The 18,765-nt window shown below is 45.0% G+C and overlaps 1 protein-coding gene across 1 annotated transcript in view; it reads right to left on the bottom strand.

Annotated features, from left to right (window-relative positions):
* The window catches only part of rab11fip2 (RAB11 family interacting protein 2 (class I)), a 108,061-nt gene that overhangs the window by 27,020 nt on the left and 62,276 nt on the right, over positions 1-18,765 (bottom strand). Inside the window, exon 3 of the mRNA XM_043712845.2 lies at positions 14,367-14,859. Coding sequence (XP_043568780.1) covers positions 14,367-14,859 — 493 coding nt within the window. The remainder of the gene's footprint in view (positions 1-14,366; positions 14,860-18,765) is intronic.

Raw genomic sequence — 18,765 nt, 5'->3', positions numbered from 1 at the left:
GAGCGGGCGGGCGGGAGGGAGGGGGGAGACAAGAGCGAGCGGGCGGGCGGGAGGGAGGGGGGGAGACAAGAGCGGGCGGGCGGGCGGGAGGGGGGAGACAAGAGCGGGCGGGCGGGCGGGAGGGGGGAGACAAGAGCGAGCGGGCGGGCGGGAGGGGGGAGACAAGAGCGAGCGGGCGGGCGGGAGGGGGGAGACAAGAGCGAGCGGGCGGGAGGGGGGGGGAGAGACAAGAGCGAGCGGGCGGGAGGGAGGGGGGAGACAAGAGCGGGCGGGCGGGGGGGGGGGGGAGAGACAAGAGCGGGCGGGCGGGAGGGGGGGGAGAGACAAGAGCGGGCGGGAGGGGGGGAGAGAGACAAGAGCGGGCGGGCGAGAGGGAGGGGGTAGACAAGGGCGGGCGGGCGTGGGGAGAGACAAGAGCGGGCGGGCGGGCGGGCGTGGGGAGAGACAAGAGCGGGCGGGCGGGAGGGGGTAGACAAGAGCGGGCGGGAGGGAGGGGGTAGACAAGAGCGGGCGGGCGGGCGGGCGTGGGGAGAGACAAGAGCGGGCGGGCGGGCGGGAGGGGGGAGACAAGAGCGGGCGGGAGGGGGGAGACAAGAGCGGGGGGGCGGGCGGGCGTGGGGAGAGACAAGAGCGGGCGGGCGGGAGGGAGGGGGGGAGAGACAAGAGCGGGCGGGCGGGAGGGGGGGGGGGAGAGACAAGAGCGGGCGGGCGGGAGGGGGGGGGGAGAGACAAGAGCGGGCGGGCGGGAGGGGGGGGAGAGACAAGAGCGGGCGGGCGTGGGGAGGGAGACAAGAGCGGGCGGGCGGGAGGGGGGAGACAAGATCGGGCGGGCGGGCGTGGGGAGAGACAAGAGCGGGCGGGCGGGCGTGGGGAGAGACAAGAGCGGGCGGGCGGGCGGGCGTGGGGAGAGACAAGAGCGGGCGGGCGGGAGGGGGGAGACAAGAGCGGGCGGGCGGGAGACAAGAGAGGGCGGGCGGGCGTGGGGAGAGACAAGAGCGGGCGGGCGTGGGGAGAGACAAGAGCGGGCGGGCGGGAGGGAGGGGGGAGACAAGAGCGGGCGGGCGAGAGGGAGGGGGGAGACAAGAGCGGGCGGGCGAGAGGGAGGGGGGAGACAAGAGCGGGCGGGCGAGAGGGAGGGGGGAGACAAGAGCGGACGGGCGGGCGGGAGGGGGGAGACAAGAGCGGACGGGCGGGCGGGAGGGGGGAGACAAGAGCGGACGGGCGGGAGGGAGGGGGGAGACAAGAGCGGGCGGGCGGGAGGGAGGGGGGAGACAAGAGCGGGCGGGCGGGGATAAGGGGGCGTGGGGAAGGAAGGGCGGAGGGGCGGGGATAAGGGGGCGTGGGGAAGGAAGGGCGGGGGGGCGGGGGAAGAGGCGGGTGGGGGGAAGAGGCGGGTGGGGGGAAGAGGCGGGTGGGGGGAAGAGGCGGGTGGGGGGAAGAGGCGGGTGGGGGGAAGAGGCGGGTGGGGGGAAGAGGCGGGTGGGGGGAAGAGGCGGGTGGGGGGAAGAGGCGGGTGGGGGGAAAGAGGCGGGTGGGGGGGAAGAGGCGGGTGGGGGGGAAGAGGCGGGTGGGGGGGAAGAGGCGGGTGGGGGGGAAGAGGCGGGTGGGGGGGAAGAGGCGGGTGGGGGGGAAGAGGCGGGTGGGGGGGAAGAGGCGGGTGGGGGGGAAGAGGCGGGTGGGGGGGAAGAGGCGGGTGGGGGGGAAGAGGCGGGTGGGGGGGAAGAGGCGGGTGGGGGGGAAGAGGCGGGTGGGGGGAAGAGGCGGGTGGGGGGAAGAGGCGGGTGGGGGGAAGAGGCGGGTGGGGGGAAGAGGCGGGTGGGGGGAAGAGGCGGGTGGGGGGAAGAGGCGGGTGGGGGGAAGAGGCGGGTGGGGGGAAGAGGCGGGTGGGGGGAAGAGGCGGGTGGGGGGAAGAGGCGGGTGGGGGGAAGAGGCGGGTGGGGGGAAGAGGCGGGTGGGGGGAAGAGGCGGGTGGGGGGAAGAGGCGGGTGGGGGGAAGAGGCGGGTGGGGGGAAGAGGCGGGTGGGGGGAAGAGGCGGGTGGGGGGAAGAGGCGGGTGGGGGGAAGAGGCGGGTGGGGGGAAGAGGCGGGTGGGGGAAGAGGCGGGTGGGTGAAGAGGCGGGTGGGTGAAGAGGCGGGTGGGTGAAGAGGCGGGTGGGTGAAGAGGCGGGTGGGTGAAGAGGCGGGTGGGTGAAGAGGCGGGTGGGTGAAGAGGCGGGTGGGTGAAGAGGCGGGTGGGTGAAGAGGCGGGTGGGTGAAGAGGCGGGTGGGTGAAGAGGCGGGTGGGTGAAGAGGCGGGTGGGTGAAGAGGCGGGTGGGTGAAGAGGCGGGTGGGTGAAGAGGCGGGTGGGTGAAGAGGCGGGTGGGTGAAGAGGCGGGTGGGTGAAGAGGCGGGTGGGGGGAAGGGAGGGAGAAAGGGTGGGTGGGTCAGGAGCGCATCAGTGTGCAGGATGGTGTGGACGAGTGTGGACACGAGAGAGAGAGAAAGCGCAAGAGGGAAAAGCGTCAGATAAAGAGGGTCAAGAGACAAAAGGGGCTTGTTGGTAGTAAGCCAGGACAGAGGAAAAGCTGAGTAAGTGAAAGAGAGAGCTAAGAGTAGAACTCAATGGGTAGGATGTGCTGAAAGTAATCCACTCCCAGACAGGACATGGCTGTCGTGGTGCGGTGGGCAAGAAAAAAAAATTACAAGGACATATCAGGCTGTAAAAGTTACTGAGTCATAAATGCTACAAGGTCCTTCACGTATGTGCTAAGTCTCACTGTTAATAGGTCTGAGACAGATATGTTGGTGTGGTACTATGGTGGTGATTTGAAGAGACAGGCAGCTGGAAGCTTGGGGCCACTGTTTAAGGACAGAGCACAGGTGTTCAGCAAAATGGTCACCCAGTATAGAGAGACCACATTGTGAGCAATGAATACATTAGGCCAGATTCATCTGGAAGGCATGTCTGAGCCTTGAATACTGAGGGGAGATAAACAGGAAGGTAATACATTTTCCAGGATTGCATAGGAGGGTACTGTGCTGTGGTGTTGGGAGGACAAATGGACGAGGGTGTCCCAGGGGGAAAGATCCCTGTGCAGTGCTGACCAGGGAGGGGAAGGGAATGCGTCTGGTTGCAGTATCCCATTAAAAGTACAACCACAGTAGCGGGAAATCCTTAGTTGAGGAAAAAGATGAACATTTCTAGGGCTCAACTGCAGAAGGTGGCATCATTAGAACAGATGCAACTCAAATATAGAAATTGGGAGAATGGGATGGATTCCTTACAGTAAGCATGGTATGAGGATGTATACTTCAGGTAACTGTGGGAGTTGGGTTTGTAATGCCTATCAGTAGCCAGCCTATTCCCAGAAATGGAAACAAAGATACTGAGGCAGGGAATGGAGAAGGCAAAGATGGATCAAGTGAGGGCAGGGTGGAAAAAGAAAGTGAAATTCATAACTTTTTCCAGTTTGAAGTAACGATGTCATCTATGTACTGGAGAAAGAGTTTTGAGTGGTGGCCTGAATAGGATTGGAACAATAAACCTTCCAGATACTCCACAAGGAGACAGGCATAAATGAGATGAGGTTGGTGACAGTTGTGAACAATGGCCTGGGAGGCTGAGCACCAGTTTTCAGACTTGTCCACCTATCTACCCCCAACCATGGCTCCACCAACAAGCAACAGGCTAGTGCTATTAGTTCTGATGACTAGAAATGGCAACACTTCCCTCCCCATGATGCTGCCAGACCTGCTGAGTTTCTCCAGCAAATTCTGGTTTTGTTTCAGATCTCCAGCATCTTCAGGTCTGTTTTGTTTTAGGTCAAATGACCGACTTGTACATTTGTTTAGCTTCTAAGAAAATAAAACACACATAGCTCTAGAAATTCAACAGCAGAGTACAGCCGTATCGTTTTGCAAGTACAAGTACTACAAACAATATATTTTTCAGTTTTCATTGTTTCTCTTGGCTACTTCACATTTCGAAGACAAAACGTACGGAAAGCTTGTATTTTGAAGAGATGCCTTGTCCTGGCAAAAGAACTGTAAAACCAATATCTTAATTGCTCATGTTACCCTATAAACCAACAAGTTTCTGCATACTTAAGATATGAAGTAATACACAATATATGAAAACAATGTTGAAGTAGAGGGTCAGTTATTATCTCAGTGAATGATGGAGGGCTTGAAGGACCAAATTGCCTGGTCCTTTTTATATTCTTACATATTGTACTTATCCACCAAACCTATTGAGGTCTTGCCTTTTCCACACAGACGATCATAGGTGTGTTCAATAAACCTTTGTATTTCTGAATTCCTAAAGAGCTCATTAATCTGCTTGTTATCCCTAAGGATCCATAAAAAGGAGTTGGTAATAACTTGTCCAGTTAAACTGTCGTTCTTCCTGCTCGACTGTCCAGTAACTCTTAAGAGCTCATTAATTACCTGTCCTATTTCTCTATGGAGATAGTTAATTACCTGTCTGGTATCTCAATGGAACTTGTTAATGATATGTCCAGTATCTCTACAGAGCCTTTGATAACACATTCATATTATAGTGAGCTTTCTTTTACCACTTGTCAAAAGCTGTAAATTGAGAAATTTTCACATAATTTGGACTTTTTTTTGGTAATTTTGTCTCAGACATTTCACATTAACAAAGGTTAATAGATTGTCAGAAGAAAAGTCATCACACTACCATGTTTTGTAGTTGAATAATATTCCACATAATCTAAAAGTAATACATTTCTCTTGCCACATATCTCATCATAACTTTGTAATTAGCAGTGACGAAAACTGTGCTGGTTTGTTGATGCAGCAAGAGCTAACATAAAACCAGATTTACCTGGTTAAATTAAGTTTCTATGATATTTGTGCAAGACAAAAGCCAACATAGTGATAATTTAGCAAAACTATACAAAATAAAATAGCCAAGATATTAAACCTGGTATATACTTGAAGGTTTCAGATGTATTGTATAAACCTGATAAGCAACTTGTACATTCTGTAAATGTTTAACATTATACTTTCAATAAGCACCTTCTGGCTACTATTTAAAAGGATGATTTTAGAAATAGCTATCACGGCCTTAAATATTAAACTGTTTGCTCAACATTTAAGAACAGCTAATAATGCACAAAAAACAGCAACACTGAGTAATTCATTAATTTATAATACTTACTCCTAGTTTTCAACTACCGCGATCCACTTACTCACAAGGTCAGCTCAAGTCCCATCTTTGTTTTTTCCATTAACTCAACTGGTTTGATTCTGTGCCCTTTCGCAGTACATAACCAAGTTACAATGGAGTAGTATCCATGTTGTTTGTTATCCATGGGAAATGGAGGCATATCTCTCCTCCAGATAATGAGGATTTGGTGTACAACATAAAATTAAATCATTCAAGTGTAAACCCAACAAGAGGGAAAAAACATTTGACCTAGCCATACCAATCTGTCAGCTGCATATGCATCTATCCATTACAGCATAAATAACAGTGACCACTGCACAGTCCTTGTGCAGATGAAGTCTCACCTTCACATTGAGAAGAACTTCCATTGTGTTGTGTGACACCATCACCATGCTAAATTAGGACAGATGGAGCAACTCAAGACTGCACATCCATGAGTCGCTGGAGGCCATCTACAGAACAGAATTACAGTCCAGCACAATTTGCAACCTCAAGGCCCGGCATATCCCTCACTCAAACACTACCATGGTTCAACGCTGGTTCAATGGAGATTGCAGGAAGGCATGCCAGGAGCAGTACTAAGCATATCTAAAATTGAGGTGTCAATCTAATCAAGTTACCAAACAGGATTACTCACATGCTAAATAACATAAACAATAAGTGATAAACAGAACTAAGCAATTTCACATCTAATGGATCAGATCTAAGCTCCTGCCATATCCAGTCAGGAATGGTGGTGGCCAATTAAACAACTCACTGCAGGAGAAAGCCCATAAATCCAAAAATGTGCAGGTTAAGTGAATTGGCCATGCTAAATTTCCCATAGTGTGAGGTGCATTAGTCAGGGGTAAATATGGGGAATGGGTCTGGTGGGTCACTGTTCAGAGGGTCAGTGTGGACTTGTTGGGCTGAAGGGCCTGTTTCCATATTGTAGGGAATCTAATCTAATCAAATATCCCCATCTAATCTAATCAAATATCCCCATCCTCAATGCAGCAATCTTCAACCAGAAGTACCAAGTGGGATGATCCATTTCGGCCTCCTCCAGTAGTCCCAGCATTATATAAATAAGAGTCTTCAACCAACTTGATTCACTCCACATGATATCAAGCAATGGTTGGAGGTACTGGATACTGTAAAGGTTATGGGCCCTGACAACATTCTGGCAATAGCACTGAAGACTTGTGCTCCAAAACTTGCCACTCCCCCAGCCAGTTATAACACTGGCATCTACAAGACAATGTGGAAAATTGCCCAGGTATATCTGGAATATAAAAAACACATCAAATGCAAACCAGCCAATTACTACCCAATCAATCAGTCTACTCTCAATCATCAGTAAAGTGATAAACACTGCAATCAAACAGCATCTGCTCAGCAATGGCTTAAGTGACACAGTTTGGAGTTCTACAAGGGCCACTCAGTTCCTGACTTCGTTACATCCTGGGTTTAAACATAGACAAAAAGAGAGCTGTATTCTACGGCTGAGGTGAGAATGACAACCCTAGTCATCAAGGCTGCATTTGATAGTGTGTGTCATCATGGCGCCCCAGCAAAACCGGAATCAATGGGAATCAGGGGTCAAACTTTTCGCCGGTTGAAGTTAATACCAGACATATAGGAAGCTATGAGGAGAAAGTGAGGTCTGCAGATGCTGGAGATCAGAGCTGGAAATGTGTTGCTGGAAAAGCGCAGGTCAGACAGCATCCAGGGAACAGGAGAATCGGCTTATGCCCAAAACGTCGATTCTCCTGTTCCCTGGATGCTGTCTGACCATATAGGAAGCTAGTTGTGGTTATTGAGGTCAGTCATTTCAGGTCCAGGATATCTCTGCAGGCATTCCTCAGGGTAGTGTCCTAGGACCAACTATCTTCAACTGCTTCATTAACAATCTTCCTCCATCATAAAGACAGAAGTGGGGATGTTTGACAATGTCAGCACCATTTGTGCTTTCTTGAATACTAAAACAGTACATGCTCAAATGCAACATGATCTGGACAATACCCAGGCTTAGGCTGACAACTGTCAAGTAACTTTTGCACCATACAAATGCCAAACTATGACCATCACCATTAAGCAGCAATCTAACCCCCCCACTCAGACATTCAATGGTCATATCATCACTGAATCCCACATTGTCAATATCCTTGGGCTTACCATTGACCAGAAACTCAACTGCACCTGATACATAAATACTGTGGCTACAAGAATATGTCAAAGGTTTGGAATACTGCAACAAGTAACTCATGTTCTGACAATCCAAAGCCTGTCCATCATCTATAAAGGATGACTGCCTACTTACCTGGATGGTACAGCTCCAACGGCACTCAAGAAGCTTGATACCATCTAGAACAAAGCAACACTTGACTAGCACCATATCCACAAACATCCACTCCCTGCACCATTGACAATCAGTAGCAGCAGTGTGTCCTATCTACAAGATGCACTGCAGAAATTCACCAAAGGTCCTCAGATAGGATTTCCAACATCACAAACACTTCAATCCAGAAGGACAAGAGCAGCTGACACATGGGAGTACCATCATCTTCAAGTTCCCCTTGAAGCTACTCACCATCCTGACTTGGAAATATGTCATTCCTTAACTATTGCTGGGTCAAAAGGCTAGAATTCCCTCCTGAACGGCATTACGGGTCAACCCTCAGCAGGTGGACTGGAACAGTTCATGAGGCAGATCACCATCACCTTCTCAAGGGCAACTAGGGGCAGGCAATAAATGTTGGCCAGCCAGCGACACCCACATCCCACGAATGAATTAAAAAAATGCCTTCCACATTGCCCATGGAACTTGGATATTAGTATTTTTGTGATTCACAGACAACGGCTGAGCTCAGCGGAACTGGAAGTTTGGACTATATTTGTTTCAATGCAACAGGTAAAATGGATGAAGTTAGAGCCTTGGTTAATACACAGAATTATAATGTTGATATTACAAAGACATGATCGAAAGAGGGACAGGATTGGCAGCTTAATGTTCCGGGATATCAATTGTTTAGATGAGACACAGGAGAAGCAAAACTGATGGGGGAGTTGCATTAGGGAGCATCTCACAGCTGTGTTGAGGCAGAACATCCCAAGAGATCTAATGGATCTTATGGGTAGAGCTTAGGAATAAGAAAGGTGCAATTACAATGCTGGTATTGTAGTACAGACCTCCCTGCTGCCAGCAGGACAGAAAGGGAGAGATATGTAGCTAGATTCTGGAAAGGTGTGAAAATAATAGGGTTGTTGTGGTGGGTGATTTTAACTTCACCATATTGACTAGGACTCACTTAGAGCCATAGGTTTGGATGGGGAGCAAATTGTTAGGTGGGTCCAGGAGGGAATTTTGAAACAGTGTGTAGATAGTCCAATGGGATCTGGTATTGGGAAATGAGCCCAGCCCGGTGGTCAAAGTTTCACTGGGGGAGCATTTTGGGAATACTGACCATAATTCCATAAGTTTAAAGAGGCTTATGGATAAAGACAAAAGTGGACCTCGGATGAAAGTGTTAAATTTGGGAAGGCCAACTATAACCAAATTAGGCAAAAATTGGAGAATGTGGATTGGGGAATGGCTGTTTGAGGGTAAATCCACATCTGACATGCAAGTGTCTTTTAAGGACCAGATTATTAGAGTACACGACGGGCACGTTCCTGTGAAAGTGAAGGACACGAATGACAGGAATAGGGAACTAGATTAGATTAGACTAGATTCCCTACATTATGGGAGCAGGCCCTTCGGCCCAACCAGTTCACACTGGCCCCTCTGAAGAGTAACCCACCCAGACCCATTTCCCTCTGACTAATGCACCTAGCACCATGGGCAATTTAGCATGGCCAATTCACCTGCCCTGCACATCTTTGGACTGTGGGAGGAAACTAGAGCACCCGGAGGAAACCCCGCAGACCACAGGGAGAATGTGCAAACTCCACACAGACAGTCGCCCGAGGCTAGAATCGAACCTGGGACCCTGGTGCTGCGAGGCAGCAGTGACCACTGTGGAAATATCAGCTTAGTCAAAAAAATAAAAGGAAGCATACCCAAGGGCTAAGCAACTAAAAACAAAAAATCTTTGAAGAATATAGAGAAAGTAGGAAGGAGCTCAAATGGGTGCTTAGGAGGGATAAAAGGGGCAATGAAAATGTCCTTGGCCAGAGTTAAGAAGAATTCCAACACATTTTTTTACATATTATGGAGCAAGAGGTTAGCTAGGAAAAGAGTAGTCCTACTCAAGGATAAAGCAGGGAGGTTATGTATGGAGTCAGAGAAATAGGTTAAATCCTTAAGTACTTTACATCAGTATTCACCAAAGAGAGTTGATGTTAGGGAAAGGTATGTGAATGCTCTCAGACAGGAGAGGGGAATGAAGGAGGAAGTGTTAGGTGTATTGAAATACATTAAGACAAGTCCCCAAGGCCAGATGGGTTCTATCCCAGGATACTGTAGAAGGCAAGGGAGGAAATAACTGGGGACATAACAGATATCTTTGCCTCCTCTTTGGCCTCAGGCGAGGTTCCAGATGACTGAAGAATGAACAATGTTGTTCCTTTGTTTAAGAAGGGAAACAGAAATAATCCAAGTTATTACAGGCTGGTGAGCCTGACATCTGTGGTAGGGAAACTGCTGGAGAAAATATTGAGAGACAGGATTTATTTACATTTGAAAGCAAATGGACTTGTTAGTGATAGGAAGCATGGGCTTATGCAGGGAAGGTCATGTCTCACCAACTTTTTTGATTATTACATTACATTTCAGTATGGAAACAGGCCCTTCGGCCCAACAAGTCCACACCGACCTGCCGAAGCGCAACCCACCCATACCCCTACATTTACCCCTTACCTAACACTACGGGCAATTTAGCATGGCCAATTCACCTGACTTGCACATCTTTGGACTGTGGGAGGAAACCGGAGCACCCGGAGGAAACCCACGCAGACACAGGGGCTTGGGGGGGAGGGGAGAGAAACGTGCAAACTCCACACAGTCAGTCGCCTAAGGCGGGAATTGAACCCGGGTCTCAGGCGCTGTGAGGCAGCAGTGCTAACCACTGTGCCACCGTGCCGCCCAACTTGATTACATTTTTTTTGAGAAGGTGACAAAAATGATCGAAATGACAAGGGCAGTGGATGTTGTCTATATGGACTTTAATAAGGTATTTGATAGGTATCCAATGGCAGGCTGGTACAGAAAGTAAAGTCTAATGGGATCTGGTGTGAGCTGACTAGATGGATACAAAATTGACTTGGTCATAGAAGACAGTGGTAGTGGTGGAAGGGTGCTTTTTGGAATGGAGAACAATAACCAGTGGCGTTCCACAGGGATCAGTGCTGGGACCTTTGTTATTTGAACATGATCTGGAGGAAAATGTAGGTAGCCTGATTAGTAAGCGTGTGGATAACATCAAAACTGGCAGAATTGGAGGTATTAAGGACTGTCAAAGAATATTGTTTTCACTGGAAAAATGGAGGCGGAGGAGCAACCTGCTAGTGGTCTACAAGATTATGAGAGAGGCATAGATAGGGTGGATAGTCAGAGGGTTTTGTTTTCCCGGGGTGGGAAGGTCAACTACAAGGGGGCACAGGTTCAAGGAGAGATGGGGAAAGTTTGGGGGAAAATCTCTTACAAAGAGGGTGGGTGGTGCCTGGAATGCACTGGCAGTGGAGGTGATGGAAGCAGGCACGTCAGCAACATTTAAGGCATGAATGAAAGGCAAACAGAGGGACAGAAACTAAGCATGGGCAATAGGTCGCGGGTCTAAATAAGGATTAGGAAATCGGAACAGGCTTGGTGGGCCAAAAGGGCCTGTTCCTGTTTGCACCCTATCCCTGTAACCCTGTCCTTCCCATGGTTAGTCCACCCAATCTGCACATCCTTGGACACTATGGGCAATTTAGCATGGCCAATCCAATTAGCCTGCACATGTTTGGACTGTGGTAGGTAACTGGAGAAACCGGAGGAAATCCATGTGCAGATACCAGGAGAATGTCTGTGTGGAGTGTGCACAGTAACCAGAGGGTGGTTTTGAACTCGGGTCCCTGGTGTTGTGAAACAACAGTGCTAACAACTACTATATTGTAAAATTGAAACAGAAGAAAGGTTTAGTGAAATATCACAACTGCGAATGCAGTCTATCGTGATATTTCTCAAAATTAGCTCAAGATGTAGTCCTAATGGAATGGTTTTCATACCTCACTGAAGGTTTGCCATCTATCAGATATCAATATTTTGTAGGGTCAACTAGTCACTTAATGACGGTTTAGAAGTTTTTCCTTTCCCATAAGTGTACTTATGGGAAAGGAAAAACTTGTGTACTTATACATATTTGCAGAAAATCAATCATTTGGACAGTTTAAGAACATGGAATACAGAGGCTTCAGAACTACAAACTTTGGAGGCATGAGAAAATAAAAAAAAACAGTAGAATTTCTTCACATTATCAGAAAATTATCAGAAAGTAGCCTTATTAATGCTTTGGATATTAAATAATAGTACACCTTGTGATGGAGATTTGGCATAATGCTATAGCTGAACATCTCTTAGTATGTAATATACTGCCAAGATTTGGCGTAGCATTTGTAAACCAGTTGAAGCTAACAAGTAATCCAAACAGAACAATGTACATCAAGATCCCGTCAAAATAATTGTCCCACTTACTGTTGATCAGTTAAAATCTGCCTTCTATCTACTCTCTAAACATTCTGGCTGCTATAAAATAAATATATGGCAACCTAAATCAATAACAGCCTTAAAAATCCAACAAAGGTGAAATTATACTGCTGGTAGTTCAAGCTGATTTGTATGTATTCTAAATGATTTTCTCTTGTTCATCAGGTGCAATACATCAGATAGTTTTTATGACGACTGGGTTTATAGGGTTCTTGTGGTGTAGTGGTAGCACCCCTGTCTCAAAGCGAGGAGACCTGGGTGCAATTCCCAACTGTTGTAATATCATTAAATGGGGTGATTTAAAATCTGAAACCCAGTCTTTTCTTACTGGGAAATCTATTAAAGCTGATGGAACAGAGGCAAGTGATGGCATGGTGGCTAGTAGTTACCACTGCTACCTCACAGCACCAGGGACCTGCGTTCAATTCCACCCTCGGGCAATTGTCTGTGTGGAGTTTGCACATTCTCCCTGTGTTTGTGTGGGTTTCCTCCAGGTGCTTAGAAGTTTATAAAATAGTGAGGGGTATAGATAGAGTTAATGGTTGCCTCTTCCCTAGGATGAAGGATTTCATACTAGGGGGCATATTTTTAGGGGGAGAGGAAAGAGATTTAAAAAAGACACAAGAGTCAAATTTTGTACACAGAAGGTGTTTCCCATATGGAATGAACCTCCTATAAAAGGTAGTGGATGTGGGTTTAAAATACATTTGGATAGATACAGGAATAGGAAAGGTTTGGAGGGACGTGGGCCAGGAGCAGGTGGGTCGGACTAGTTCAATTTGGGATTATGTCTGGCATGGACTGGTTGGACCGAAGAGTCTGTTTCCATGCTGTATGACTCCATGACTATGTATACAGGTTAGGTGGATTGGCCAAGCTAAATTGCCAGTAGTATGAGGGATGTGTGGGCGAGGTGGATTTGCTCTGGGAAATGCAGCGTTACAGGGACAGGGTGGGGTGGGATGCTCTTTGGAGGGTCGGTGTGGATTCAATGGGCCAAATGGCCTGCTTCCACACTGTAGGGATTCTGTGAAGTTGCTGACCTGGTTAGAAGCTGAAATAAAGCTCAGAGTTTTCATCAAATTGGAAGGAAGTTACTAGTGATATTCTACACCTAAAATCTCTTTACATTTTCTTCTATTGTCAGAGTTTGCTTGACGTATTTATTCATAGCTTCAAATTTGCCTGTCAAGTTGGTTTACAGCTCAAACAGCAGGTAAATTGCCTCAGTACTTGTACAATATTCCATACAGTGAAATATTTTAGAATCTTCCAACTACTCATTGTGACAGTCTTTCCTCTGCATACTTCCAATAATTTCAATTGAACATATTTATAGAGAATGTTGGAAATTAAAATCATTTTTTAAAATGCAATATGGCTTTTGAGCCCAGTATACTGGGAGATAAAGCAACAAAGATTACATTTCACACATTAATTTTTAAAATATTGTTAGACCAGAATTAGATATCCATAAGCATGTTGAAACACTGCAATAACGTGTCAATTTGACTATATGCACACACACCACCAGAATCTAGTAGACTCTAGAATCCACTTCCGTGATCTTCTCGGATAATCCTATTCTACCTATATAAGTCTTTTGCCCATCACGTATAAACATTGTTACAGATATCTTTTCTTACTTGACTTCCTAATTTTGAACCTGTACGCCTGATGTGACAATGCCTGTTCTTCTTAGTACTTTACACCATCAAAATTCTATTGAAATTGAATTTAAGTGTCACTTAATTACTTTGAAATTTGGAGACACCTTGAATTGTGGTTGATGGTTAAGCGCTTTGGACTTGTTTCTCAAATTAGACTTTAAATGCCATTAAAATTAACCAAAAAGCTTCCAGGAATACCCTGAGATATGGTTTTGCAATAAATCTACAATGTGCAAGTAATATGGACTATGATCTAAAATTTGACTTAAATGTACCAATATTAACTCTGCAATTTGTAGTTCATAGCTATTTATTAAAAATTGTGAATATTCATTAATCCAATTTTTAGGAGCCAATTTCCCCAAAACAATTAAGGTTGTGTATATGACCTTCTAATTAGATGATGGGTACATGATGTCACAATAGGTAGAGAAGATACCAACATCATGGTCATTCATAAATCTACAAAAAAAATTAATGCAAATTTAAACTTAGAACCAATTTGGAAGAGCCTACATAATTCAAAGCTAACAATCCACCTTCAAAAAAGGAACGCAAAGCCTTTCAGCTGGACCTCTGACCATTCACTTCAAAATTATGCAAACATGATATACCCTGACATAATCAGTATTAAAAGTAGTCAAAAGATATTTATAAAAACATCTAATATAACACCTATATAAATGAAAACATGTAACAGTCATACTTTATAGCATTATTGAAATGGTAGTTACATTTAATGATACAATGCATGTTCAAATATAAGAAGGTAGTCCTATGCTAGATGGTCCTTATTAATGAGTTTTACTGTAATGTACTGAAGCTGCACATCCAAGGACAATTTAAAACAAAACTCACCTGGACATATCAATTGTGTTGTATTTTGTGGCAAATGGATTTTTGGAGTCAAATTCACAACTGCTGTGAAAGTTTCCTGAAAATGGGTTTAGTGGATTTGCATCACTAGTACCATCTGACTTCACGTTGCTAGCCTTTTCAGACTTTTTGACATCTTTCTTGCCAGTCACACGTGCAAAGAGGCTAATTTTATCCTTCTCTTTGTCTCTCTTGGTTTCTCGTTTAATTTCTGGATGTTTGTAATTTGTAGTGGTTTCAAAACTTGTGTCTGTGACCTTCCAGGAGCTGCTGCAGTTGTCAAAAGGATTTCTGCTTCTTGGAAGTGTGGCAGCTTTTTGTGGTATATACAAGTCTTGCTTTGAAAATGGATCAGCTGGTGGCTTTGCTGGATCAGTTCCATTCTTTGTGACAGAAATTAGGTCAAATTGGTCCACCTTGGAGGTATCCATGCTTTGTGATCTTCGGTGAGGTGATTTGGCCAGGGAGTCACGATCTGCAAGGATTTTAAATTGGGAGAAAAGAAAAAGCTTTAATTTAAATTTGGTTTAAATCAGCAAAACACAAACAATTGAAGTAGCTTGAAAACACCTTCCAAAAGTGGAATTTTCAAATATATATATTACATTACATTAACTAAACTTCCCCAGAACTTTATAAAATATAAAATTAATACAATAATTTTTAATAGTTCCAAATTTCACCTTTTCAACAAATACTTGTATTAAAATAAGGGAACTGGCATTTATGTAGCACTTCTATGACCGGGGAGTTTTCAAATGTTCACTTCAAGTAATTAACTACTTTAGACGTACCTCTAACAAGACTAGCCATTGTATATGCAGAGAAGGCTGTTCCTGATGACTGATTCCAGAACTAGAGGTCAGAGGTCACAGTCTAAGAATGGGGGTAGGGCTGAGATGAAGAGAAATTTCTTCACTCAGAGCACAGTGAGTCTGAGAGGCAGTTAAGGCAAAAACATTTAATATTTTCAAGAAGGAATTAGTTTGTAGGGTTTAAAGGGATTAAGGGTATGGGGGAAAATGTAACAACAGGTTAAAGAGTTTGATGATCAGCTATGAGCACATTGGATGAGGCTCAAAAAAGGGCCAAATGGCCTACTCCTGCTCCTATTTTCTATCTTTGAAGTGGCAATATAGGAAAATCTCACAAACAGCAATGTGGCAATTACTGGGTAATCTGTTTCTGTAATGCTTTTTTAAAAAAATTATTTTGTGGGAGGTCGGCATTGCTGGCTGGCCAGCATTTATTGTCCATCCGTAGCTATCCTTGAGAAGGTAGTGATAAGCTGCCTTCTCTACAATCATTCAAACAGATGAGGATCATGTCCCATCTAAAATCAGCATCTCCGACTACATAATATCCCCTCAGTTCTGCTCTGATGTTTCAGCCTTAATTTTTGCACTTAAGCAATGGAGTGGGACTTCAACCCAGGCCTTGTGAATCAGAGATAATGTGCTACCAAAATGAACCACTGCTGGCATTATGAACTATCTTTTTAAAAGTACTGAACAAATCTTACTTATTTGAGGAGTGTCAGATCAGAACATTAGCTTTCAAAAGTTTCAAATATGGAGCTAATAATATTATAGTTTGTTTGGCATACTTAATACATCAGTTCCCTAATTCATTATGAAATGTAATGGTAAACCCAAAACATATGACAGCACTGCATTGCTTTTTTAACACTGTATTCAGATGAACAGGAAAAAATAAGTCCCAGTGTTTAAATGTTCTACTGTAGGTTTTCTGTGGAAGACACTGAAAATGATGGGAAAACACAAGATGTAAATCTGTATAACTGCAAACCACATTACACGAGCTTGCTTTAAATCTTTTTCCCCTTTCCAGAAGTCAAACCAAACAAGCTCAACCATGGAATATTACAGCAAAAAGGTGGCCATCAAATTTGTGCTGGCTCTTTCATAATGCAGTCTAGTGAATTCACTTGTTCATTTGTCTCTGTATTCCAAATTTTGTTTCTCTTCAAGGATTTATCCAATTCTTTTTTTGAAGCCTACTACTGAATCTGCAACAACCAACCTATTAAGGAGTACATTTTCAGCCTAACTTCTCATTGGCAAAAGAACCAAAAGCAATATGATGACAATGACCTTGCACAATCATGTTTAAAGTAGTTATCAATCAATCATTCAGCCAATGGAAGCAGGTTCTCCACCTATCAAATACATCTATGATATTAAACACTATAAAATATCTCCTTTTAAGTTATTTTTGTTCTATGGTGATAATCTTTATGTCAGAACATTCAGGATTTAAGGTGCAAGATGCCATAGCTTGTCAGTTGCTGAAACATTGCTGCATGCTTTTGATTTCTCTAGACTTGATGATTCAAAAATACTTGTAGCTAACCTCTCATCTTTCACTGTCTATAAACTTGTGTCTCATCAAAACTTTGCTGCATATGTTCTTCTTTGCACCAACATCTTTTAACAAAATACGCATAAGCTCTCTGACCCAGTTAAGTCTGATTCTGGGGAGGGGTGCAAGAAGAGATGGTCAGGGCTTTTGGGGTGGGGTCAGTCTTCAGGCCCTTTCCTGAAGAAGGGCCTGTGCCCGAAACGTCGAATCTCCTGTTCCCTGGATGCTGCCTGACCTGCTGTGCTGTTCCAGCAATAAAGTTTCAACTTTGATCTCCAGCATCTGCAGACCTCACTTTCTCCTCAGTCAGATAAGTCAAGAGAGAGTGGCAGGGGGTTGGGTCAAGATTTTGTTAAGTTTTGGTGGTGTCTGGGAGTCTTGGGATAATGGGGTCACGGTAGTGGTGGACTTCAGTTTAACAGCTACCTAGGAGCTGGTGTAGCTTTTACATTTGTTTAACTTTTCCTGGGTGATTATTAAACCAAAAAAGTAGGTATCCTTAGAAATCTCTGACTACCTTTGTTGTGAACTATTTTGGAGGCTATTAGACACCATATAATGGAAGTTTCAACCTCCAGGGCAATTCCGTTGAGTCAGCCAAGTGGAAACTTTCACACAGACTAGAGCTGTACGATGGGATTATGTTGCTGCCCTATTTACCTTCCCAGAGGGTCTGGGCAAAGTTGTTGAAAACCTCAAAAAACTTTTGTTTGCTGGATGAAATTGCAATTTTCTTTCCTTACTTGCTAGGAAATTAGCCAGACTAAGAGGAAGAATGCTGAATTTCGCTTAACAGCAAACATTCTAGTTATTGGAGATACTCAAAGGACTGGTTACAGCACAGAAACATACTAGTGCTTCTCCTTTAAAAGTCATCCAAATTTAATTCCCATATAATCCATACCATTTAATAGGATATACCCTGGTTCAAGCAACTATCAAATTGCTTTTTGAAAATCACTCTTGGAATCTACTTCAAGAGTTTGTGGCTGATTACTCATATTCTAACTACCATCTGAAGGAAACAATAAACCCTTCATTACAACATTGCTGACCAATAGGAACATCTATCACTATTCATCCCATCATAATCCTACATAGAAGGAGGAAAAAAAGCCTATGTCTGTTTTATAAATCCCTTTTATTCTCCCTTTAATCAATTTTCCCCGGTAATATTGCAATACATTTACACTGTAACTTGGCTATTTCTTTAAATACTACCTACAATCATCCTTAGGGAGATCGCTTCAAGGAATACTTCAGACAAGAAGCTTCAAAGTATTCAAGATTTATAATGCTGGATTACAAGTACATTATAAAACGTCTTTAATTATTACATAACATCCTAGGCTAGACTATGCTGCAGAAGGCTCAGAAAAATGAACATGTTGGCCTTTTTTCCTGTTGAACATGAAACCCACCCCTCTGACCTCTAGACCCATTTGACAGCATTTGCACTTATGTCACCCAGTTCTAGTTTCTGAATATGACTATTTGTATACTGTCAGGCCACTTGTTCCAAATTTTGTTTTAAATGTGTTGCAATTTCCTCCAGCTAAACAATCAGATGTACAAAGCTGCAGTCTCAGAACAGAACTAACTCCATCACCACAACCTCAGCATACCATGTGCATTCTTGAGAGGACATAAAGTTAGCAATCCTGCTCAATCAGGAAGGCCATCTGTTTATACCTCCATTATTTTACCTACCTTCACTACTTTAGATTACAGCACAGAAATTGACCCTTCGATCCAAAAGGTCCATGCCAAACGTAATCCCAAACTAAACTAGCCCCACCTGCCTGCTCCTGGCTCATATCCCTCCAAACTTTCCTCATCATGTACTTACCTAAATGTCTTTTAAATGTTGTAATTGTACCACATCCACCACTTCCTCAGGAAGTTCATTCCACATATGAACCACCCTGTGTAAAAAATTTGCCCATCGTCTTTTTTTAAATCTCTCTTCTCTCCCCTTAAAAATTTGTCCCCTAGTATT

Source organism: Chiloscyllium plagiosum, unplaced genomic scaffold, assembly GCF_037043375.1.
Source record: "Chiloscyllium plagiosum isolate Xiang-an unplaced genomic scaffold, Cpla_swu_hap1 HiC_scaffold_22, whole genome shotgun sequence".
Lineage (NCBI taxonomy): Eukaryota > Metazoa > Chordata > Chondrichthyes > Orectolobiformes > Hemiscylliidae > Chiloscyllium > Chiloscyllium plagiosum.
Note: the sequence above shows the minus strand (reverse complement) of the source record. Positions and strands in the feature narration are given on the sequence as shown.